Source organism: Hemibagrus wyckioides, linkage group LG01 (assembly GCF_019097595.1).
Source record: "Hemibagrus wyckioides isolate EC202008001 linkage group LG01, SWU_Hwy_1.0, whole genome shotgun sequence".
NCBI lineage: Eukaryota > Metazoa > Chordata > Actinopteri > Siluriformes > Bagridae > Hemibagrus > Hemibagrus wyckioides.
This window is the reverse complement of record NC_080710.1, coordinates 18,642,353-18,670,090: the sequence shown is the minus strand read 5'-3', so window position 1 is coordinate 18,670,090 and position 27,738 is coordinate 18,642,353. Positions and strand designations below refer to the sequence as shown.

At 36.0% G+C, this 27,738-nt stretch overlaps 1 protein-coding gene across 1 annotated transcript in view; it reads right to left on the bottom strand.

The window, feature by feature from the left end:
* Positions 1-8,020: 8,020 nt before the first annotated feature.
* The window catches only part of grik3 (glutamate ionotropic receptor kainate type subunit 3), an 83,692-nt gene continuing 63,974 nt past the window's right edge, over positions 8,021-27,738 (bottom strand). The window contains exons 11-16 of the mRNA XM_058400134.1: positions 25,733-25,956; positions 21,106-21,224; positions 16,955-17,172; positions 13,477-13,702; positions 13,007-13,257; positions 8,021-12,164 (exon numbers count right to left, since the gene is read on the bottom strand). Coding sequence (XP_058256117.1) covers positions 11,736-12,164; positions 13,007-13,257; positions 13,477-13,702; positions 16,955-17,172; positions 21,106-21,224; positions 25,733-25,956 — 1,467 coding nt within the window. The 3' untranslated portion in view covers positions 8,021-11,735. The remainder of the gene's footprint in view (positions 12,165-13,006; positions 13,258-13,476; positions 13,703-16,954; positions 17,173-21,105; positions 21,225-25,732; positions 25,957-27,738) is intronic.

The window sequence follows — 27,738 nt, the reverse complement described above, 5'->3', positions numbered from 1 at the left end:
AAGAAACAAAAAACTTGAAAAACAAACAAACAAGCGAACAAACACTTGTAACTTTATTTTGATTTCCTGTAGAAGTTGAATATATTTAATGATCAGTAAAAAAATCTTCAAATCTTCCAAATCCAAGTCTCCATAACAGCAGTTTCCAAATACTTCAACCACCCTAGGATGACCGTTATTGCTGCCAGAACCCTCCAATTATGACTTTCTCACTGCATACTGATGAGGATTTCACAAAACAAAACACTTCTACTCTTACAACCGGTATGAGTGTTTTTGCTAGAAGTATGGTGACAATTTCTATCCTCTGAGCAAGAAGACGTGGGGAAACTGACACTCCCCATGACTTAACACTACATGTTGAGCCTGTTTGTGGGCTGTGCATTACATTTTCATCCTAACCACCTCTCTGAGTAATCTCTATGGTATTATTTGGTGTAAAAATCATAACTATGATTATAATAATAATCATACAATGTATATTAATGAATTAAAATTCATAATTATTGTCCTATAAGTTAATGGATGTTTTTTATCTGGCATTTGCAAATCATAACATACATATTAATTTGTTACATTATGTTCCACTTCATGTTTTTGCAGTTACAATTACATGAACATGGACTTCATTTAAAGAGAAATCCTCATTCAAAATGTTCCAGGACAAGGTACCAAAGCCAGACATATCCACAGGATGCACAAAGTGGAGCTGTGCTAAATCCTGTACAGCTGGAGCCCAGTGATTGTCTTAACAATGTGACAGCAAGAGTGAAATTAAAATAGTTGCTTCATAGGATCACTGACTTGGTTGTGAGTACCTGACTTTATTAGATTGCATATCCTTTATCAAGAGCATGGTCACAACAACGACAACCCCTGTTTCACCACCTTAGCCTCCATACATCATACTCAATATTAATAGCCTTTTTTGACTCATCTGTTTTAGAAGAAGCATGTTTATGCCGTGTGTTTGCCTCCTTCAAATCATTTTGAACATTTCTATACTAGAACATGGTGGAGCATCAGGCAGTGTTCCTGAGGTTTGCTTCTAAGCTCAGGTTATGGAGTTTCCATGCAGGTTTTCCCCATGTCTACATGGGTTTCTATTGGATTCTCCAGTTTCCTGCAGATTTGTGCATGGTGGTCTGTGATGGACTGGCATCCCATTCAAAGTGTGTTTATGACTTATGCCCAGTATTGGGAAGAAACCCACACAGATATGGGAAGAACATCTACAGAAACTCCACATGGGCATCTGAGCTCAGCATCAAACCAAGAACCTGAGAGTTGTGAGGTAGCCACTGCACCACTGTGTCTTCCTGCAAAGGAGTAAATATAAAAGTTTTACTCAAGCATCCTTGTCCCTTTTGTGACAAAAACATTACCAGTGAATTTACCAAACTAGACTAAACTAAACATTTCACTAAACCCTTCACTAAACATTTTCATTTACGTTTCCTGAAGTTTTTAAGCTTTTCCTGAGATTACTTTAGCCTCTGCTCAGGTGTTCATTGTATTATTAGTAGAATTCTTAGTAATAAAAACAATTTGTAATTTTTACAAGGATTATGAGTTACGAACCTCTTCAGCATATTCAAATCATGGCAAATAAGATCCCAACATATCTATCCAGTAGTTGATTTCAATACATGAATATGAGCACATGACTGTTCACAGGTGAAGGTACACAAAGAACATGGACCAGTCACTGCTGATGTAAATTCATAAATAAGCAATGTCATAGCAAGAATATGCTTTCTATTGACAAGCATTTTCACAGTTCACCTACCACCCCCCTACTGTCTGTTAGCCTATTAACTGGGTATTTGCAACATCATTCCAGTACGATGGATTACACAAATGAATGCTCCGTAAAGCATCAGTCATTAACCAGATCTGAAAAGTAGGCACTAGGTGAGGGCATGCTACAGAATTATAAATTACATCTTTGTGAACTTTTCATCCCCACTGGAAATTGAGTGTGTGCTTGGGTATACTTCAAAGACAGTAGCTGTAGGCAGGCAGCAACCTTGGGAAAGAAATACAGGGAGTTTTTTTTTCTCAGATAGAAATGAAGAGAAAGAGCAAAAGTTACTGTATGGAGCATGCCTACGTGATGAAGAGAGAAAGGAAGAGAGAGAGAGTGCTCACATGACATAATGCTAAGTTAACCTGAGCACAATATACAATTTTTAATTCATAGTATTTCCAAAAAAAATAGAAAATAAAACAAGATAAAAAATAAAAAAACTAGTTTTTGTTCACATGAAGTTCTCACTCTGAAATTTATCTCACATATCCTGCTGACATTACCAGTAAGTAAGTAAGTAAGTAAGTAAGTAAGTAAGTAAGTAAGTAAATAAATAAATAAATAAATAAATGTTTTCTTAAGTTACTAGAATTTTCATATTACATGAATTATTATATTATAAGATATAAGAAGTGGTTTACTGCTAATAGTAATAATAATAATAATAATAAGAAGAAGAAGAAGAAGAAGAAGAAGAAGAAGAAGAAGAATGTAGTAGCTTTAATATGTTAGTTAAAATGACAACTGCTAACCTTTATTTAAATCCACAGTCACCAACCAGGCTGCTTACTGTGCTCTACAAATACACACTCCCCCTACAAACCCACCCACCCACACACAGACACAGACACAGACACACACACACACACACACACACACACACACATACACACACACACACACACACACAAATAAATTAAGTGCAATGAGGAATTACGAAATCAATAACATCAGCATGCAATGATGGAAAAGACCTGAGGGTCCTAAAGGTTCCTTAACCTTAATATGGGAAAATATTAGTTTGTAAAAATGAATGGATTGCTTTTAAATAAATAAATATACTAGAAAGCAACAAATTTAACATACAAATATTTAATTCTGCCAATATATAGATGAAAAAATCAGCAGAAGTGACAGGAACGCTGCTATACAGTATCCACTGACATAACTAGAGAACAGCTATTCATTATTTGAAAGTGTGTACTCGCTTTATGTTCCCTTAAAAATGCATTTCTTCTCACTAGGAACAAAATTAGAGATTGAACCAACAGTTGTAAACATGCTTGCTCTCTCCTCTTACCTGTTCAAACTCTTCTCCCATTATTTAATTCTGCCTCACTAACTAATACAGAAGAAGACAGAGATTAATGGTACAGAAAGCCACTGCTAAGAAGCTGGGTATCGTATTGAAAATGTCAGCTACAATTTTGCCAAATGTCTTCAGAAATGCATTACAGTGTAACAGATTATTGCAGTAACAGGAGTGACTCATTAGATAAGTGCATTTTACTATTGCATACTGATCCAGCCAGAGTACAAAAAAAGAAGACAATAAGCGATAAACTTGAATCTATAATATATACAGTATAAACTTATCTATAAAATTAAAAGTGAGGAACAATGTCAAATGAAACTTTGCCAACTACACATATAATATTTATAGGGTTTTAAAAAAATATTTTGTAGTTCATTTTGTAGTATTTTTATAGTTCAGTTGGTAAAGTTATATAGCCAACAAATGAAACATCAAAATCTATTACATTTGATTTTAATAACTCTCTTCCTTCCATTTGCTGTCTGGATGCTTTAATATAAACATTTTTCTTCTTTCTTACAACCACTGGCCACTATTTACAAAGTATCACATCTTTCTTTGTGGAGAAATTTAAACACTATTTTACACAATTTTACTGTATTATTATTATTATTATTATTATTATTATTAGTAGTAGTAGTAGTAGTAGTAGTAGTAGTAGTAGTAGTATTTGTGCTTGTATTTTTGCATTTTACACAGCCTTGTATTCTCACACACATTTTGCCAAATCCCTCCTTGTCAGATGTGATTGTCTAGTAGCTCGTAGTCTGCTTTCATGACCAAGTGGAAATTGGGAATTTCTGACCTTGGAATGTATTATCATTTTTTAAAGTCATGTTGACACTCAAAGTGCAAGAAATAGTAGCATATTCTGTGTTTAAAACAGACCTTTGAGTTGATTGTTATTATGTATGTGATGCTGCAAAAGGATTGTAATAAAACAGATCAAACTACATGGATTTGTTTTTAATGGTAATTAGCATAGCCTATACATTTCATATCAAACCCTAAGAACCCTAAGCTGTGCAATGGTTAACATGCTGTGAATGTTCTCTTTTCTAATCATAAACATTTGGGATGGTGACAATTGTGTGAAATAATGAAAAAAAATATATAAAAATTCTCAACTGTCATGAACACAGCCTTCTTCACATATAAATACCACCAGTCATTGGTCATTCATGGTGAGGATTCCCTAAAGGTTGTATAATGTTTTTTGTGTAATGCATGCTGGGTAATTTAGTGACCTTTAGTTTATGAATGGAAACACAAAGACACTGGACAATTCTAGTGAAGCCGAGAGACGACTACCTCATTCCTCAGAGTGTTTGAATTCTTTAATCAGCCGGGGTAGAGGGTGTAGATTAATTTAATATAACAGCAGTTCTGTGATGAATGAATGAAAGGTTTATGTTAATCTGCTTTTTTTAATATTTTAGTTTTTGTAGTAACAGCTCATACACAGGGACTTGTGTAATTTGTAAATGAATTGAAAAAAAAAATTGTTGTTTAACAAGGAAAACATGTAATTGCAAATGTGGTATAATTTTCCATTAGGAGGCATTAATTAGGTTGTGTCAGATGTCAGCACAACAGTCACAGGGCTTTGTAAATTTTCCCGGCATGGGAAAGTCTCCAGGACAGAGTTTTCATTACACAACATTACAAAAAAATAAATAAATTTAAAAAAGCTGCATTGTTTACTGTTGCTATAACAAGTAATTACAGGAACTAACTTGTCTAGTGTCTAATGTTCCACAACATTAAATGCAAATATAAACGGTTAAAAAGTGCAATATTTCATAAAAATTTACATTCACATTTACGATCACACAATTCCCACATGTATTGTTTTTATACTGCGTGGTCCATTGTGTGTTTTTCCTTACGTATTCTATATATTATACCAGTAAAAATGAAAAACAAAAGGTTAACACAAATTTTTATTCATTAATTTGTTAATTAATTAGATAGGCGATTTATTAATTAATGTAAGATAATTATCTAAAACACATACTGTATTATATGTCTGGTAGTAGGAATTCAGCTGGACTTATTTTTTTTATATCTAAGTTAATGCTCCAAATTTTATGCACAAAACTTATTTGTCAGATGTAATTAATAGCAGTCGAAGCATCAAACTATTAATTTATGATAAAGCTAGCATGTGAAGCGACACTAATAACGAGAATTACAATATCTACAGAGCCAGTGGTGCTTTAACTTGAGAGATAAGGACAGGCACTTTTCTGTAAGGGAAAAAACATTCTGAAAACTTTAAGTAAGCAAGTTTCTGCAAAGTTCAGATTAGCCATATCGAGGTGGTTAACATTGTTTCAGTTCCTCCTGACTCACTACAACTGTCATCACTTACTGTCAATTCTGCAACAGCTGTTATTAAGGGGTTGCTGAAAGCAGGTGGTGGAATTTTTAAAATACATTATGGGTTTCATACTCTACACAAAATTGTAATGTTATGAATAGGAGAAGCTGTTATGATGCATAGTACTGTGTAAGTACACAATTTCAGGTGTGTGTCAGAAAGAAAATGGGCTTCCACTCCAACCTGGTAAAGTGTAAACACATAGTGGCAGATATCAGTGTTTACAGAAAGAAAAGAACTGTCTCTTGCTCTTAGAATATTCAAGCTGAGGATTATTTAGGAGCAGTGCAACATGAGGTGAGCACCTGCAGCTCTGCCGGGAGCTTCAGTTTCAGCTCGCACACTTCATGCATCAAGGTCAACACACAGTGGCCTCTATCAGAACTGAAATCCAGCTCTATCCCATTGGAAGCAGGCCTTTCACCCAACTCACCACAGAAACACAAGTGCCAAGTCTCAAGCTGCTCAGCTCACGTGTAAACAGGTCGATGATACATGGCTGCTCAGTTGTGGCCATCACCCAGGGGAGCTGGAGGAAACCACAGGCTCAGTTAAGGTCAAGGGGACATTGCAATGACCTTTGCTTAGTGTAGGGAGCTTAAGATGATAAATTTCTAAAAATTCCCCCTTCTGAACCAACTATGCCTAAAGTTTACTGGGCAGATTATTATTATTAATTTTTTTTAGAGACTAAATGGGGTCTTGTGTCGATGATATTTAAAAATTGCAGCCTACTAATATAAAGAACAGTAAAATAACACCATTTTAGACAATAATACATTATTTAGTCAAGAAAAAAATATTGCTCTGACACAAATATTGCTCTGTAGGTAAAAAAAAAATATATATATATATATATATATATAACACTAAACATTATTTTGTTAACATATACTGTATATTTGCACCTTTTGTCATGTTACATTCTTACACACACACACACACTTATTACTATTATTACAGATTTTTAAATGTATTATTATTATTATTATTATTATTATTATTATTATTATTATTAATAATAATAATAAAGTTTTTCAGGTTAAAAGCTTAAAATATTAAATCTGTGACTATCTGTGTGGAGACATTTGGTCCCCACCATAATATTAAAACATGGCACCACACACACACACACACACACACTCTTCTGGCTCCTGGCCTTTAGCTGCCTGTAGGGTTTAATTGATAGTGAGAGATAATAAATCTTCCTATTATGAGGAAGCCCCTCCATTCACTCATTATTCACCCCTGGCTTTAGCACCGCATGTCCCAAGGCACCCAGAAATTTAAAGCAGCAGAATGTGCCACCTCCTTACTGTCAAGGTTAATTTCTCGACTATGTCGTCTGTCTGCTAGTCTATTATAGACTCCAATTAGAACAGGAAGGTTCTCTGACTTTACTGTAAGGCAAAGGAAAACACTATATAAAAAATATGTGGAACCCTGAATACCCCATTTTAAAGCATGGACATTAATATAGGGAGTGTCCTCCTTTGCTGATATAATAACCTCCACTCTTCTGGGAAGGTTTAAATGCATTTTTTGTGACCAAGTGCGCAATGCTGCCCTTTAAGATATTATTGTCTAGATTACAGGTGTATCAGTATCTTTATATTTTTAGTGCTCCACACTGATTATTACATAAAGTGGGCACATAGTAAAAACCTCCTGGTTATTCAGTCTTTTTATTGCATCAAGCAGGATCTCAAACCCAAATCTTTCTGACAAAAAAAAAAAAATCACAATTGAATTTATATCTGTTTAGTACACATTATCATTAATAATGCATTTGCTTTTGGGGTATATCCCTAGTGTAAAAGATTCATGAACTGGACTTTTCAAAACCTAAACATAAAACTATGTATTTAAAAAACTTTCCCCAGTGCAAGTCTTGTGTTTTTGTTTCTCATTTGGATGTATTGACAATTTTACAAACTGTCACATGAACCTGAATAATAATAATAATAATAACAACAACAACAACAACAACAACAACAATAATAATAATAATAATAATAATAATAATAATAATGTATATATATGCTCTATGCTTCCTCAGTCACTGCTTAATTCTATAAAATCTAGGATAAAGTCACTAACACATATTTCAGATATTTTTTATTCAAAACTTTAAAATCATATAACCCATACATCAATCTGTACAATTAAATTATTCACAGTGGGTTTGAAAAAAAAATAAAAATCAATCATTCTCCTGTCTGCTTAATCCTCCCTTTACTGTCATGCATCCTCTCATAACAAACAATTACGAAGAGAAAAATTACAAAAACATTACAAAATCTATATTCATAGAAATTCTAAATGTCCATAAATAAACCCCGGGCAGAACTTTGATATCAGTTGTTGTAACTACACACATTCCCCATTTAACAATCAAACGCAACAATAACTCCCCAAATAATAATAATAATAATAATAATAATAATAATAATAATAATAATAATAATAATAATAACTGAACAATGGTAAAGAACATTTGAATAGATCAAGAGACTTGTAAAAGTTGATTTTATTTTTCTTTTGTTTCATGTAATCTTACAAAACAACAGCATTCACATTGTTTAATAATTCTTTTATAAAATAGAGGTTTATGTTCCATAAATAGGACTGATTCAAATACTCAAACTAAATGTTCTATTTTAAGTTTTAAGCAATCAATACAGAAAAAAATGTCACTTCGTAATAGTCGGTTCATAAAGGTTACAGAAATATTTGATTAATGTGGTCTTTACACTGTGCCACAGTAAATAATACAATTAAGTAACGAAATGAATTTCTCACAGTGTAAGGATAATTAGGCTTACAGCTGTGTGAAAAGTTTGTGAACGCATTGGAATTGTTCTGGATTTCTGTATGAATGGCTGTTACATGAAGTATGTCGCTTAAATTATAAAAAAAACTATATTTATAAAAAACACAAACACTAATGAAGACTTCCTAATGATATGGATTAAATGAAAAAGCTTTATATGGAGTAGTGGGCTGATCAGCAGCTACATAAAGCATTTGGTTCAGATTATTGCCAATAAAAAATATTCCAATTTTTTTAATGACATTGACTATTTAACCCATTTATGTAATGATTCCTAAACACCTCTAAAATATTGAGTGGTGTTTGTTGCATAATGTCAAGTTTATAATCATGACTTAAAGCAGACTATAGAAGCCATTCATTAAGAAATTCAGATAGCAACAAATTTACAAACTTTTATTCCACAACTGGATACACAAAAAATAAAAATAAAAATAAAATAAATCTACAAAATACTCATGATACCACAACATCTGGTAACCTTAAATGTGAATGATGGTTTAACAGCATCTTCACCTAATTTAATGAGATCACCAGTTCGAATGATCTGTTATTTGTAGATACTTTATTTCTTTATCATATTTTAATATTTTATATTCATTTAGGATAAAGGCATCATACCACGTTCTGGTCTCCCATTCAGAGCCAGACATTTCAAAATCTGTGCAAAATAAAATCTATTATGCATTTTAAAGTGATAAAAAGTTGATATTCCAAAGAGTCATAAACAGTGCCGCAGACGTGAAAGAAATCATGAAAAGTCATACTTTTCCTTCAAATCAATCACAGCTATACTGCACTGAGAATAAACTTCAGTTCTTTATTTATGTACACCCAATATGTATATGTTAAAGGGGGAATACATACATTACAATATTTCCTTTGCTTACTTGATACTGCTATCAGTCAATGGTAATGAACATGTACCTTGGGTAATAAAATCACTGTCCTCTAAATTCTCTCTTAAGTATAGCCATATGTCAGATCCTATACTACAAAATGCATGTACAATTTCTGATACAGCATGTGACATATTAAAAACAAATGGCGCTGGGAAATAAAGAAGACAATTTACAGGTAAAAATCAGTATTTAGCAAAATACAATAATTCTCCGTTTCATCTAATATATAGTCTACTTTGCAAGAGGGTGTGAAAATTACATTAAATTTAAATGACACATACACAATGAGCTTTCACCGCATCAACACCAAGTCACATGAATTGGAGTTATTTTGATTGTTACATTATTGGCAATAAAAATACTGAACACAAGATGTTTTTTTTTGTTTTGTTTTGTTTTTTTGTTTGTTTTTTCTGACACTGTCCTTTATATTTACCTCACAGAGGTATGCAGTCTCTTGATCTACCTGAAAAGGCAGCAAGACTCTTAGCACCTACGTCTCATAATGCTAACACTGGTCATCTGTATTGTTTGTCACATCTACACAAACTAAGGAAACCTTAGACACTGGACCTAAGCTAATGCAGTCTATAAAAACAGCCACTTAATGTTGGTCACTGTCTAGGAGAAATAAGACTAGTATAAAAAGGGGTCCTTTTTTCGGTCTGTATAAGAAATCGAATCATTATGGTTTTGCCTTAGTTCTGAGGAATCACATTTGGCAAAGCTCGAGGCTGCAATGAACCCTCGAAACTGGCAAATAAAAAATCAGGATGCTACTTTCAGCATCACGGTAGACTGCAGCACGTCCTCACATACAGCATGCTAAAAGCCTAACTGCTGCTGCAGAGCTTTTAGCTCATGCCTGCGAAATGAATAACGGCTAAAGGCTATGCAAGAGCCAATGCCATTAAGCATTTAGAAATTTTGCCAGATGAAATGCACACATACTTACATGCTTACACATACATTTGCACACATACAACACACACACACACACAAACACACATGTACAATGAAAGGAGGGTCACTGCCTTAAGTGTACATTGTGGGAATGTCACACCAACAGTGCAGGCTGTAGGTTTTTGGACAGTGACAATTTTTTTTTTTTTTAATGTGAATGTAGATATGTGCTTTCCTGTTCTAATATAGTACATTATGTAAATTACAACATAATGACCTTTTATTTTCTTTTATCATCCTCTTTACAAGTCACTTCACTCAATGACCCAAACAAGTACAGAAATAAATGAAAAGCCCGGATACATAGTGTGCTAATGTCATACTGCAAATGCTGTTAACAAAGGCCATTCTGAATAGAAAATCTAATATCCACACATTAGGCAGAATTTTAATTAGATGTATTTATGCATCTCTATAAATATGTTTCTATTTGTACTGAAATGAAAAAAAGTGAATGTGTTATGCAGAATGCAAATCACTAGCACACAGAAGTTAATGAAAAATTTGTTTGCAATTATATTTGTTTTTGCTTACTGAATTATAGCAAATGTAGTAGGCTGCATCATATCTTATTATTATGTGGTTAGCAATTATGCCTTAAGATGAGACATTAAAACATATGAAAAATATGTAAGCAAATCTGCACAATGAACAGTTTACAAAGCAACTTATTCTCTGCACTTTTAGAACGGTTGGTGCATTTAAATATCGAACATTTTTTTATGGACGGATCTTTGGCAATTATTATGTTAATCAGTCATCTCATTATCATCGAATGTGTACAAAACATCTGGTGGCACAAGCGATGTAGAGCACAAACAAATTGAATTTAGTCATGGCACTATGATAAGACAGAGCACAACGTTCAGAACCTTTATTACTGTAATTCCATGGGGGTGGGGAACAAGTCTGTTAATTCAAATGACAATATGCTTTGCTAGTTTGAATTATGTCAACCCTGTTTGTTTTGTGCGTTCAATCTGTGAACCAGGAAGGAGGCCACCTTCTCTGCAGCCTTTTTGCGAATGCAGTTCTAGAGCTTTGCACGCTGTGACTAACTGCAGATATTTTACCAATAAGAAAATCTACAATTTCAAATTAAATAAAAGATTCAACAGATTTGAATAATGTAGCCCAAAAGAAATATTCTCTTGAGTAGCGCCAAAGACCCTCAGCACTTTAGAAACCCAAATAAAAACAGTGAGAGCACAAATTTTCAAAATTAATTTGATGTGCTATAAATGGTTCTCCAGGACAAAAATCTACGCCCCTTGTGTCAGTTTGAAGTTCTTTTATTGCCGTACTTCAAAGAAGCCTCTTATCTCTCTTAAATCATTTCTTCCAATGGATTGCTTGTCTCTTTTCTTCTTTGTATGCGTGGGATTGGGGTGGGGGTGCAGGAATGGGAATGGGTTTACTGGGCACTCCTTGATTTCCAGTGAACGGATGGTGAACATGTGTTTGTTTTCTCATACATAAACATCAGACTCGGTCTTAGCTAGCTCTGGCCTCATTGTTCTCTTCCTGTCTCATAGAAAGGACACAGAGCGTCCTCCCTCCCTCAATGGCATGGTGGGATACATGGGCTTGAGGACATGGTCATTACCTGGGTTGCTGCTCGCGCCACCGTTCTGCTTGGCTGTGTGGTTGCGGGTGTCTCTGCGGTTGAGGGTGAATGCTGTTATCATTTCAGAGCCGTAGTCCATGCTCTCGGGCACAGCGCTAGGCATGTGCCTCAGGTGACCGTCACCCAGGCATGTCATGGAAACACGGGCGTCATTGCAGCGCTGCTGCAGCTCATGCTGTCCTTTCCCGGTAGACGGCGCTCGTTGAAGGTGTGCATGTTGATCACGGCGTCCGTCTTCACCATGGGTGGTGCATGGTGTCGCTTGTGTTTCACTCTTCTCTCGCACGTGAACGACAGTTTGATCTCTTCCACCACCGCACTGCAGAAAGACCTCTTGAGAGAAAAAAAGAGGCATTGTGGGGGAGTGGGGAATACAGCAGAAAGAGGAAGTAAGTACACCCATGTTAAATTGGTGTGAAGACCAAACCATCTACGTATAGTATTAAGTGAATATCATGAACTAAAGTGCTAAACTAAACTGGGCATGACACCGGTATAAATGATTTTTTCAGCCATTTTTATGCTCTGTCCTGTTCCCTTTAAAACCCTGTCTAGTGCAACCTTTGGTCAAATAATTGGCTATGCACATAAACAGTACATTATTCGAAAGATAAGGCTTTAATGCTTGCTTGAATTGTATGTTTGTGTAAAATCTCCCCCCTCCCCCCAAAAAAACTTCTGATTTAAAATAAGCAGCTGTATTGTGGCACATAGCATGAATTTGAATATGAAATCATATACTGAATGAGCATCATACTGAATGAAGCAGAAGGTTGTATAAATCTGAAATTATGTTCAAAAGCAGATTTCCTCTTAATAATAATAAATTAATAAGTCCTGAAACACTGCAATAATTGTGTTCAATGAAGGATTTTCAGTTCATTTGTAATCATATAATTTAATGCTTACATTTAAATATCTAATACTAGAATGGATACAAGTAAATATAGAAATAATAGATATTGCTTTTGTCTCAGAATCTCCATATCACTGCATATCCTGAATGAAAATCCAGTACTGCCACAACACACCACAACACAACTACCATGAAATGGAATTGCAGTTTTGATCAGCCATGCTTAAAATGCTTAAAAACGATGTCATTTGTAGTGGTATATCAGCACTAAGAGCATTAAAACAATAAAAAGCCAAATAAACAAACAAAATAATCACCTGTTCACGTTCTGCTGTTTTCCGAAGTTTGTAGATAAATTCCCCTATAGCTACAAAAATAGAAAGCACCAGGCCTGAGGCCAGCACAATGAAGATGCCACCTAGGTTCTGGATGCCCATCGGGCCTGTTTCATAGCGTTCATCTTCCTGACAACTGCCTCCGCTCCACCATTTCTCCTTCAGCATGTGTAGGCGTCCATCCTCCAGCAAGCTCAAGATGGCTATAGTCACTTTGTCCCTGTACGGTGAGCCTGGAGGACAAGAGTGACACTTCTATATAAACTGGGGCATATTTAATTATTCAGCTACTGAAACAAGCAGACATGTTGAATTTTAATGCTCTGTTAGAGCTAAAATTGTCATTTAAATATATGGGCCAGGGATATGGGCCAGATCAATAAAAAAAATTCTAATTTGAATGACTAGGTTACAACAGCAAGACTTATAGGCCTTCATTATATCAGTGTTACCTTTAGGGGTGCCAATGCCATAACCCTTGCTGTCAATAATGCCTCCAAACTGGGTTAGGTTACAGTTCTTACGAGTCACATATTCAATGGTTGTAGACTCCATAAGCAGGGCATAGTCAGATTTTAGAACCCTTTGGATGCCATCTTCAATAGACTTGACAAGCGATGTGCTCTGTTTGCTGCTCATGAAGGCCCACATTTTTTCAAATGTTGAGACTCTTGATTTCTGAAAGAAAATAGAGTCAGAAATAGTTTGAAATCATTCAGGTCTCAATAGAGGATATGGGCATATTATTGTATGTAAGTATACTAAAGTGATTAAACACTGTATTGAACATAGAATAACTAAAAAAAAAAAGTATCAGAAAGCAAAATATCGAATGGAGGAATCAGCAACACTCAGGGTTTCTCTGAGTTTAATCTGAGACTAGACTGGAATTTAGGCCAGAACTGGCCATGAAATTAAATGAAATGCATTCATAAAAATGTAGCCCAGGAAATATCCATGTTAACAACAGTAATAAATAAGTGGAGACAAAATGTAGTTAACTAGAGAACGATACACACACACCCACACCCACACACACACAACCACAGGCACACAGACACACCGAAGAATCAAATGAACACTTTTATCTCCTGGGCTTTGGCTCCATTACTGTGAGATTTTCGAACTCAGAACTACGCAGTGCTGCTGTTGACATTGTTTTGTTAACCTTGAGCACCTGTTATTCTTTCCCTCCCTCAAACGCTATTTTCCCTGGTGTCTCACAGCGTAATTGAAAGTGGCTGGGAATTGGCTTGAGCCTTGGACTCCTTAGGAATGAATAAGCAAGAGAATGACACAAGTGACACTGATTGAAGCGGCTTCTTTCTCTGCTGGATTACTGCATTCATAACCTATTCAACACAACTGCTTTACTTGATTTAAGTCATACAATAACATGACAATATTAAGACATGAGAAAAAGTCTGCTCAAATCTTAGAAAAAGGGATCTTGTGTTGGATTAATGGAGTCCTATGTGAGTGAGTTTAAATGGCATTTCATGCTATTCTACAAGGAGGTCACGTTAGCTGCCATAGCTAATCACAGTTAATTATTGGCTCAATTCCATCAAGTATCTGAAGTGACACAAGAGATTTAGACAAGAGAGAGTGTGAGTACTCTTTGATTAGAGTTGATAAAATGCTAAATTAACATTTCATGTTTCAGGTTCGGAGAGATGATCTTCAGTATAGCTCTTAGCGACTTTTCACGGCTGAAATTTTTTAACTACATTTTGTTAACATGAACCAGTCAAGCTCTCTATTTGCTAATGAGGAAAAACTAAGCGCAGTTATGATTTGAGAGCAAACACCTGTCTCTTTAATCTTCAAATTCCACATACAACGATCATGTTCTCTACTCAAAAAATCGTAAAAACAATGATCTGAGGACAATTTACGCAGCAGGTTGACAAATCCCTTCATGTGGTATGTGTGTATATAAAGTTCTTGGGCATTGGTATCCCATTTTGTTTAATTTAATGTCTCTCGTCATGAGTAAGAGTGTCAAAAGACTTTTCTTAAATCATAAATCAGGTCAACATTTCCAGTGTCATCCATTTCATGCCAGAATGCTAGCTAAGAAAGAAGTGGCAGCTACCTATCTAGATGTATAAACAACAAATTTGAGAAGTTAATGCAAATAATCAAACAGAAAACTTATACTTATAGCTTATTCACAATATTTACAAATTCCTACACCTCTATGGCTCTGCAGGCTCTTGTGACTCTGAAAGGCAGCTATCTTTAAGTTTGAGATGTCAGTCATGTTCATTCCTGTTTTAGTGATTGGGATTTAGTCATGATTTTAAGTCAATTTTCATAAATAGAAGCTGTACGTTCGCATGAAGAGTGTGGTGTCCAATAAACATTATTTTGGTCAAAAAACCCACCTGCCCACAGCCCAATTCACATTACACTGAAATATTAAGATATTTAAGATCACTTGTTTCACTAAAATCTCAACTTCCACCAAGATTGAATTTACTAAGCACATTTCAACACTTTTCATTGCTGCATTTTATCAGGCTAAGTCACTCAGTACTCAGTACACTCAAAGTACTGTCTGCCCTATTCTGCATACATCAGTTCACAGACATGTGTGATTTGCTAAAGCCACTGGAATTGACAGGGGAAAGAGATCTCTCAATAATAATCAGGCAATCAATTTTTTTTTGTGACATTCAATAGAAATATATTTCTGTTTTGCACAGATCGCAACCAAAAGTAAAATTCTAGCATTTAAATTTTTTCATTGCTGTTCCAGTGTCTTCCTCCACATTGATAAATTAATCTTCTTATGTAAAAACAATGTTACTAAGCACACGTACATGAGCCTCATCACAAGCTTCTTCACTCAACTGAACTACAGTATGTTCATGCTAACACTGATGTGGAAATACTCCCTGATTAATTCAGTTAGTGCTGCTGGTTAAATTTTATGTTATTAATGTCTTTGTTGATTAGATCACTAAAACATTTTAAAACTTTGTCCACTGTCATCTGTACAGAGTGTGCAAGCACATCTGAGATTTTCAGACATTTCACAGCCTGTATCTGATTACTAACCAAATTAATTAGGCTTATGTTTTTGTTTTTTTTAACTATGGCATGGAACTATCCACAAAACTTGATCAGCTTGAGAGAAAAACTCATGTAGCTGGCAAGGTTTTAGACATCTTTAGGTAGACTGGATGCATTTACTGCTGCGCTGGCTCCTGATCCAACACTGTGTTTGCAGGCAGCTGCCAAGTCAAGGACAGAAATAAGCCTAAGTAAAAAAAAAAATATTTCCATGTATATTTATGATTTCTGAAAGCATACATGGAATTATATTATTTCTAGTTTAGTTTTGGATACAGCCAAATGTTTTTGAGAATTCAGTCACCGCAACATCCAATAGGTTTTCCTATACCAACAGAACTACATGAAAATGTACAAAAAATGTATTTTTAAATCTTCAAGTGGTATAACCTCTTTTTGAAAGGTAAGCTATGCTGCAATTGTTTTGGCAATATTTATATTTGCTCAATATAGCATTTAATACAGCGTCAGAAGGAAGGCTCAAATGTTAAAAAATACTTCACACTATGTATAAAAGTAGTGTTCAAGCGTTAATTTTTCAAGCTAGAAATAAAAAAAATGTTTAACAGCTCTCTTTTGAGGAATTGTATTGATTTTTTTCCCTCTTGCAGAACCACAAGAACTTTAGGTTATTTCAAAACTTGGTTCAAGTTGCAATTCAAAAAATTCCTTTGATAAAATCTTGCTGTTCTTTAACCTCAATGATACTGGACTGCAGGCCATCACTAAAGTTCCACTAACACAGTAATAAAAATATAAAGTGAAAATGAGCATTCATATCACACACACACACACACACACACATACATTTGTAAGGCACAGAATGTATCATCAGAAAGAAATTTTTACCTTAAAAAATGACATAGTAGCTCCATCTTTTACTACACCATATTCAATTTTGGTCTGTTTGGCCAGGTCATCGGCCGAGTCAATAGGAGAATCCATTCTCTCCACAGTGAGGAAAGCTGCCAAGTTGGCTGTGTAGGAGGAGATAATGATAAGGGTGAAGAACCACCAGATGCCCCCAATAATCCGTGTGGAGAGAGCTTTGGGCATCAGCTCAGAACCTACAGTGGAATCAACAGTTAATTTTAATCCCTCAAGCCAACTTTTAAGTACAGCAATAACAATACAATAACAGCAGAAAATTAAATCTCAACCCTGATTGAAAAGTGACATAAAGAATTTAAACACAGCTGGAAAAAGACTGTAAATTAACTACCAGGAAAGGTCTGTAAATATGATGAATGTTGCATATTTGTTTTAACTTGGCCATGCCAAAGAGAATGCAAGGGAGAGAAAAAAATCAATAAGATATAGGCAGACAGAATTGCTTGAACTGCAAATAAAATTAATAAAATGTCTTTAATATGAGTAATGGAATTTCTTCATGCAGTACAGAATAAAGGGAAGTTATTATGGAGGGAAAATGTTAAGAGTATTTCTACATTTTCATTAATAAATATTAGAGGCATCATTTGTATCTCTATTTTTGGCACAGTATATTTCTTTTTTTAGAACAGCAAATTCTACCACCACAAAATATTCATGTTGGGGCTTTTATAGAAAAGTATTATATTTACATCAACAACATGCAGTAAGAAATAATGTGTTTACATTTTCTATTCATGTACTTCTAAAGCTACTGATGAATCATGCCATTTCCATTAAATGCATTAGCTGAAAACATGATGTACACCATCCACTGCACCCAGAGGCTAGCGCAGCATTTTTGACACGCTGCATGCCGGCGAGGATGGTGCATATATGTAGCTGCTAGGTTTTTGTGCTTTTCCTAAACTTGTTTCTGTGTGTAACCAGGCTGCAAGAAAAAAGTGCTGATGTCATGAGAGCCTGTCAGAGATACTGCTGTAATACTGAAACTAAACATCTGCTCATTTCCATAAAAGTGTAGGGGAGGTAAGCTGCTAATCAGCACTAGGAACTGCTCTCGTGGGAGTTGTATTAATGTAATGCCCTGCTTTTAACTTTCGTTATCTTCTCTCACATGCCAAAAAGCTTCAGTATATCATCTTTAAGACTGCAAAAGTATCATCAGATCTCACTAGTATATATATATATATATATGTGTGTGTGTGTGTGTGTGTGTATGTTATATATACATGAAAATATATGTAAACAAAATATCAGTATACATGTATAAACATACTTATATAAATGGAACATAATGCCTGATGATAAGAATCGATGAACCTTTCCATGAAATACATTAATGAAAATAATGCTTTTGTTTGTTTGTTTGTTTGCTTGCTTGTTTGTTTGTTAACTTGTCTCTTTTGTTAATTGTCTGTATTAAACCACTGTTGCATGTGCAAGATGTGCTTCTATGCATTTCTTTCCTACTAATCCTTACATGATCTAGACATCTCTCGCTTCTGTCAAGATGAAGCATTAGGCAGAACCTTCTTCTGTCACACTACTCCCAAACACCATTATTTGCATTTTTTTTACAAAATGACACTGCTGTGAGTTGGCATGCCTTTAGTTTAAATACAGTGGAACAAGCATACAAGAAGAAAAAAATTGAAAGAGTTTGACATCTGAAGATGTCAGACAAGTTAAAACAATACATTTGAGCAAAGATACTCTTAATTGATGTCACTTGTATTTCTTGCAGAAAATAAGATATCAACCCAGTGCCATGCCGAAACTACACTATGTAACTTTAGGGATTTAAGGATTTGTGATATTTTAAGCAATTTGATTTTTTTTTTCAAAGATGTGGGAACATAAATAGTATGTCACATCGACCTGTGCTAGAACAGCCTTGACAATAACAAGCATTATTTTTAAACCTGCATATTGTAGCTTTCCTGTTGGCTTGAGGTCGATCATTATTATCAGTGAAAGTAGATAAAAATATTTCTCTTTGAGAACAGACTACAGGTACCAAAATATCTGAAGTTCAAAATCTGTGATAAGCTTAAGATAAAGATATAAAGTATAACAGCAGCCACCAAAAAAAGCCACTGTGCTGCATAAAATAAACCAAAAAGTAGAAAGAAAGTAGAAAAAATATGTGCAAATACTGGCAACCTCGCTAAACAAATGGTCGTAATGGACAAGCTGCCTCAGAAAAGCTACTGTAGCAAGATAAGACAACTGGGTAATAAAGCTCCAAAGTTCACAAAAAGGCCAAGAAGGCCAGCTATAATTCCAACAGCTAGCTAATTAGCAAATAGCTCTCATTTATCAAGTAGATATTCAACTACACTAGAAAGACACTTCAAATTCCCCTCAAATAATATAACATTTAATTTTTAATTTAATTATATTTTATGCAGGGTTTAGCTTTGCAGGATTAGATTCTCCCTAATCCCTGTGAGTGTGGAGTGTGATCCATGTACTCCATAGGCTTTGGGGGTTCATCCAGGTACTCTGGTTTCCTCCCCATCCATTTTAAGTAGGTATAATTTAAAATCTCTAAACTGTCCCCTGTGTGTGAATGGGTGTGTGTGAGTGTGTGTATGTGTGTTTGTGCCCTGCCATCCATGGTGCCACCCCTTACTTGTGCCCCGAGTCCCTTAGGACAGACTCCAAGGGTCCCTGTGACCCTGTGTAGGATAAACACTACAGAAAATGGACGGATGGCTGGATGGATGGATGGCTGGCTGGCTGGATGGATGGATGGATTATCTCTACCTCTGTCATAGACAGGTTTTGAGGTACACTGGGGAGTTGGGGAGAAAGTGTTGGCTTAGATGATACTGTTATTGACAATAGCCAAATAGCCAAACAAATTGCACAATTAATTGATATTTTAGGTTTTTCAGGGTGACCTGCAGAGGAAGCATATCTATACGACACATTTTTTAGACTCTGATAATAATGTGTGTTTAATTTCTGGCCAGAAATGTAAGGAATAACATCAGCAACCACCATTAAAATAAATCTTGTGGAAAAAGATCTGAGGCTTGAAAGATGCCAAACAAGTACCACTGCCAAAACAGACAGAGGTATTTGAAACACAGGGGGTTTTGAAATGTCATGTGGGTGTTGCATATTGACTTTGCCTCCCCGCTTTCCATTAGACTGCACTACTCATGAACTACTTATCTGTATCTGTGAACAGTGGCAAATTGATAGGGATTCCAGGCAGTTTGAGGGCGGAGCAGCAGCTTAATGAATTGTGTCTGACATTTGCGATCCTTACAGGCAGAGATTCACCATGGAGAACTCTCCGTTTGTCACTTTACATGAGCTTAAACATTTCATTACTTGTTCTTTCTCCCCTGCCTACTTTATTATGGTTGCTTCATTTTTGGGGGCATCAGTTGCTAATGTGTGCCCATGAGGGGTATCGTGAACAAAAACATCAGGCTTGCGTGTCTCTAATAGCTTTTCTTTTGTGCTAATTTTGTAAGACTCCAGCTAAAAGCAGAAGGAAGGAAATTAAATGGAATTCAGGCAAGAATGTTTGCTGAGGCAGTGTGTTGGATGGTGGTGAGATAATGTTTGACACGTTGGTGAGGTTTAAGACATCACACAAAAAAACACTAATCAGATATGATCACAACAAAACATCAGCAAGAGAGAATGACTGTTCTGAAAGTGCTAGGAAACAGAATCACAGGGGGTGGTTTGTTGGTGGACATCTAGGCAAGAGCAGATGGTAAGTCTCTGCAGTGTCTGTGAAAATGTAATGCCAAGACCGAATCACAGTCATTTGTGAGGTTTGATCCTAACCCCAACGCCATGCCAACAACATGAGAAGAATTCCTGACGGAAGCCGCATTTCACAGAAACAAACTCTACTGAAATCTTTCTAAACTGCCAGAGCATGTGACGGCTACGTGACACATTTTCTCCTCACACTGGCATGAAGCATGGCAGCATCCTTCCTCTGTCTGCACTTGAAGCCTGAACTCCACATACTCTTGATAGGAAGGGCTTCTTCGTGAGCAGCCACCTCATGCTGCTGTCAGCTGAAGTTCATTTTGAAGGCTTGTTAAGCACACTTTAAACACAGGCTACATTACCTTGCTGCATGAGGGATCCCACGCCAAACCAGAAGCTGTTCAGGAGTGTGAAGTTGTTTTCCACCACATCAGAGCTTGGGTTGCATGGATGGGCATCATACCACTCATAAGGGCTAAATCTGCAGAAGAGATAAAATAAGTAATTATCTGTATGGAATATTGTCTGCCTTTTCTACTAATTCCATGTTAAGCCTAATAAATCCAATCAGTTTTGCCTAGATTACAGTTTTTGCTTTATTGTGACACATCTTCACATTGACAGGTAAAGATTGTCCCAATTGGATTAGGATACAATGAGATTTAGCGGGAATAAATTATACTATAAAATCTTGTTTGGCACTGATGCTTACAACAGCTTACATAAAGCCCAATTAGCTACTTCAGAGTTAATTAGCGTGCACTTGAAGTATCTGATACAACAAAACTGTATATCATGTCAAAGTATTATCCAGTGATATATATCATGGTATACATTACATATATGCCCAAAAGTATATGGACATCTGAACATCACACTCATAACTGTCTATAAACCCTAACCCCAACACCCCCATCTTGTTATAATAACCTCCACTGTTCTGGGAAGGCTTCCATTAAATTTTGGAGCATGGCCGTTGGGATCTGTGCTTATTCGGCCACCAGAGCAGAAGAGACATCACATCTAGTGCACAGTCAGAATTCAAGTTCATCCCAAAGGTGCTCAATCAGGGCCTGGGCCACTTGAGCTCTTATACACCAAACTTGGCAAGCCATGTCTATATGGAACTCACTTTCTGCACAGGAGAATTGTCAAGCTTGGCCCATTTTCAGTCCAGTAAAGGGAAATCTTAATTTTATAGCATACAAAATTCTGCATTACTGTGTGTTTAAAGTTTTGTGGCAACAGTTTGGGGAAGTTTATTTGTGTGCATTCATTCATTCATTTATTCATTTTCAGTAACTGATTTATCCTAGTGAGAGTCTCAGTGGATCTGTAGATTGTCCCAAGAAGAATTCACCCTTGATGGGATACCAGGTCACAGTATGGCAGCGTGCATACACATACACTCACACCTATGGGCAATTTAGCATATAGACAGAAAGAACATAAGTAAATTGCCTCCATAATTTAGCTTAAGCACAACAGAAATGGAATTTGGTATAATCTAGTAAATGGCAACACACTACTGTGACTCATTTATACTATTTTTACACTCATCAATAGAATAGTATTTCCTGTATGGGCTATATAAACTTGTGGAACCATGCACACATGTGGAACTCTTCCATGTTGTATGTATTAATATTAAGGTTGCATATATTAAGCAAATAATAAACTGAGATTATGGGTTAAAATGTCTTAGGACAGGGTACACACCAGCAGAGCTGGAGTCAAGCAGAGTTTAATTTGCTGCTCAAAAACTGATTCAACTCACTAATTAATTAGCAGGTTTAGCAGGTGTGTTTGATCTAATAATAATAATTTCGTGGTTATAATGCATTTGTGGCACTTTCAGCATTCCAGAGTGTGTAATAATGAGCTGGGGCTCTTGAATCTACACAGCCCTCAAGTAGTGTCCTTGTTTTAGAGTGCTTAACCTGAATCTGTCCATAATTCTCAGAAAATATGTTGCGTTCCACTGTTTCATGGGGGAGTCTTATTTCTTTCTTAACAGCAAATTCATTATTTACTCTAAATTGACAAACAACATTTTAACGGGAATTCTTGAGAGAGAACAATAGAAAGGATTGATGGAAAAGAGTCCTCAAGAGTATGCTGTTGACTATCACTCATGTAAGTGCTGCCTCTTAACTCAACATCAGAAACCACAGGGGCATTTGTCAAACAAAGCCATGTACAAAATATAGCAAATGATTTAGCATAATCTTTGAAAATCTTGGCATAAATGACTTATTCTTCCATCAATCTCACACTCACCCAAAATCCCATCTCTGTCTATTTTAGGTCAAAGGACCTTATATTGTAATATGCTCTCAGTAGGAGACAAAAAACATTTTTATTGTTGTCTGAACATCATGCTATAAACATTTGAGACAAAATTCCTGCTCTAGAAAGAATGATCGTATTTTGTTTGGTCACTAGTATTAGTCAAGTCTAACATATATGTCATATATGTTATACTGTTTATGGTTGTGCACATGAACTCTATTAAACTAAACTAATAATACATTGCATATAATCATCATACTTTTACTATCATGCTGAACTAACCAGACAATCTGGACAACTGGAAAATAAATAAAAGCAAAATTATTAACTTTATCCTCAAGCACTATGCTTAGTTGAACTAATGTTACATATATTCATTATTTACAATCATTATTTTATTCTTTCATTATTATTATTAATTCCACAATGTATCAATCTCCTACTTTCTCTTCATATCTGTCTTCTTTACTTTCACTGTACTATATGTGTATTTATTGAAAGAAACATGCACAGGTCATGGACATGCAAACAAGATGTCACCTTTTTAGCACTGACACTCTAAAGCAGAGATTTTTTTTCCAAAGTCTACAGAGCTACAGAGCTTAGTTGACAAATACATGCAGTATGTAATGTAACATATATTTAATCCTAGTATTTAATATTTCTTTTGTGTACTGTTTCATGTTTCAGCTGTATCAAAGCTTTTAAAAAAGAAAAAAATGCATTTATATAATTACAGGCTTTTGTAGAGGTCCCAGCATGATTAAAAAAAATTGTTCACACAGTTTAGTAGAAGATGCCAATGAAAAAAATTTGTAATGCCTGCATGCAATTTACTTCATTCATCCTCGCAGTTTGCTATTTTGAATTCATGCTTGCCTCAGCTGTGCAGCTCAGGTGTCGTTCATAAGTCTCCATTATGGCTAGATATTCTTTAAATCTTCTTTAATAATTAAAGTATACCTTTGTCACTGGGGTTCGTTATGGAGACATACTGAGAGTACTTGCCTTCCATGGCATTATTCTGCGTAAAAGGTCTCTAATGAGGGTATTGAGTGTGCGTGGGCTTTTACATCGCCAAAATGCTGATTTGGACCAAGCCACTGAATTTATAGTGAATCCATTGCAGACAGTTGGAGATTACACAGCTATAAATGAATGTATACAAATTGTTTCATGGGCACAGGGCACAAATGAAGTAAAATGTGGGCAAAATTATATTATTCTGAGAACTTGAAATACAAACATTAAGAGCATGATTAAAGTGAAATAAAAAATATATTTTTTAAATATATTTTTTTCATGGTCTCTCCAGGGCTCTGTATGTAATAGCCCAGTTTTGATTAAAAAAGGAATTGTCATTTGTTCTCCTCCTCCTCTGGCTCTATGCACAGACAGTATAGAGTCACCTGAAGCAGTAGATCTCAGAAAATTGAAACTTGGGGCAATGTGCAGGTATTTGTGCAGATAAGGGCAGGAAAAGGCAGAGAGAGGACATGTCCATTATTCCACTATTGATGGAGCGTGAGTGCTTATCCACACTAGTGAGATATTGAAGTCTTAAATTTTAATCTGTATTCCATGGGCATTTTTAATCTTTTTTTTCCTTTAAATTTTAAATGTATATTTACTGAAGTGTTGCAGCGATGGATTCCACCACTGCTATGCTGCATTCTTAAAATGAACTTCAAAGCTCAGATTATTGAAATTAGTTTATACATTTACTTAGGCCACTAAGGCATGGAATTCCACTGATTTCTCAGGGTTTCCCCAGCACCTAAAACAGAAGGGGCACTTGCTATGCTAAATTGTCCATGGGTGTGAATGAGTGAATAATGTGCGAAGTGTGTGTGCCTGGTCCCTATGAGTCAGTGTGAATGTGTGTGTGCCTGGTACTCTGCAATGGTTTAGCATCCCATCTGGCATAAATTCACCCACCTTACACCCAGAGTTTGCTGGGACTGACCATTACCAAATACAAATTGCATCAATATGTTAGCATTACTATTACATTATATTTCTGTAAAATGTACACAAAATCTAAGGATTTGCAAGTTTGTGTATGTGTGTACACACACACACACACACACACACATTTAATTAAAGCATTCCTTTGACCTTGGGATTTGTTAAGGAGACAGAAATATATGTGTGTGTGTGTGTGTGGGTGTGATTAATTATCATTAATCTTAAAAATAATTTAATAAGAATTTAAATTAACAATTTTAAATTTACTTGAAAATAAGTGACTTCTTCTTTGTGCTAGGTCTCAGTGCTGCAGTGTTCAAGGGCAGTATTACTGCCTGAAGATTGAGACTACTGGCTATCTAATAGCCAAGCAGATGAAAGAGAGGCACTCCTGCTTAAACTGTATTTACAGCTTTTCAGAAGACTACTGAAAGGAAACATATCGGAAGACAGAAAAGGAGCTGATGAGAGCAGCTGCCTCGTCTTGAAACTTGCAGTCCAGCCAAGTAGTCATTTCCTCCAAAATTAACTCAAGCACTGCTCAATGAGTCAGCAACAATGGTCACTCCGGTGTGTGGGTGTTACGGCACATCCATTTCCTGAGCTCTTCAGCACAGAAGAACAGCGGGGATTTACACATTAGGTTGCTTCTTGTGAATTCAAATCAAAAGGTATTTAAAATGGTGGGGTGATGAAAAAAGTCCTATACTACTTTTAGATTTCACTCACCTGGCAATGACAAACAGCACGCAGCTAACACCCAGATAGGCCAGCAGGATGTAGACCCAGATATCAGGGGTCATGGGTTTGAGGAAGGAGAAGAAGCCGGTGTTGGTACTGTTTGGATGGCGGTACAGGATGCTGATCCCTGTGTTCAGGAATGGCTTGGAGAAGTCAATCACCTTCTCTCTCATGAAGGTAATGGTAAGGGGAGCTACAGCCAAATCTGCTCTCTAAGCACAAATGGGAAAAAAACAAAAAAAGTCATTTTCAAAGTCAATATTCTTTACATTGTAATGAACTGTTAAAAAAAAAGACAATACAGGAAGTTTGTTATACATTAAGTTTATTAAATCGAAATGGTGTGATGTGATCTAATATGTGTTCTACCTATTGTATGCAATAGCTGAGTCGAATCAACAAAGGTCTCTGTATGTTGCACCACTCTTGAACAAAGCATCAGCAAATCTGTCCCCGAAGGCTATCACAGTCAGGTTTGCCAAGATGATTCAACTGTTGACTTGAATGGCCTAGTTTCCCCAACTATTGCTTTTTCTTGCCCTGTCTATAAATTGCAGGCGCAGGGAACCGTTCAGTGGCACGTGTCTAGCTGCATATTTAGAAGGTCACCATTTACATCGCCTCGCCCTGCTTCCCTCTCTCCTGGGTTGGACAGGAGGTTAATGAAACCAGCTGCTTGGTTCACGCTTGGCTGCTTCTTTCCCCCTAACATGATGGAATCACAAAAGAGTTCAGACCTCCTTCTACTACAGCACGAAGGAAGTAGTGCGAGACTTGCTTGTACAAAATATTGCATTAGAAACATTTGAAAATGAACCATTTTCATTACAGGGGACACTTTTTCCCATTACTGAAGTACAACAATACCACTGTTTCTCTATCTTGCCTCTATTTGACATTTCAATTCACTGCAATGGCCTCTTTTGGAGCCTGGAATGCATTTGCTGTCATTGTGTTATTTTACTTCCCTTATTCCTCTAGGATTTAGTTTTGCCCATTTGAAGTATGAATGCTGGCTGGCAGAGAAAATGGCATAAAGCAGCATGCAGTAGTCTGGATTAGTAAAACCTGTTTTTACCACAATGGTAGCTAAATACCTGCCAACCATCCGGAATAGTCACAGAGTGAGAGGAGACACAGGAGGAGTGTGAGAGAAAATAGGGGGTGGGGGGTGGGGGTTTGGAGGGGTGGAAATGTCAGTCAAATGGTGAGCCTAGTGAGAACTCATCCAATATTTACATAAAGTACACGCTAATTTCCATCTTTATTTTGGCTCACCACAGCTATGCAACCAAACCTGCTGTTTATGCAGCTGACCAGCCTGCAGGTCTGCTCGGTTGTCACTAGTGACACTTCTCGGACTGCTGCAGGACAAGGTATGGTCATACCAGCATCATCTACCCCAGCAGTGTCCCACTGAGAATCACATCACTGAGTGTAATTTGCATTGAAAGCACACCATTATTTGCTATAGTGCACTGCTGCAGACTGATCCTTGCATCCAGTGGAGGGTAATGTCAATATTATCACTAATAATCCGTAGAAATACCATTCTCTGTTGTCTTTATGGTACCAATTTGACTAGAAAAAAGGTGCAAGGATGGAGACTAAATAAATGTACTTTTCATGGACTATTATTCAGGAGGATATAGCCAATATCTTAATAAAATGACTTTTTACAAAGTGTTTACATTGTACATATACAATTTGTCTTATTTACATTGTATATGTAGACTTTTTTCTTTCAAATGTATGTTTTTTCCTCCTCCCCACTTTTTACAATATTTGGAATTTATGTTTTTGGTGTCTCCTATATGACCTGTTTAAATTACGTAAGAGGTATGAGGAGTCGTACAGCAAGAATTCTCATTGCTTTATGTAACTGACACAATTATGTTTCCTGTACATATGAAAATAAACTCTTGAATACTGAATCTTTTTATTCAATGATATTCCAAAGGAGAATCCAACCAATCTAAAAACCTCAGACATCC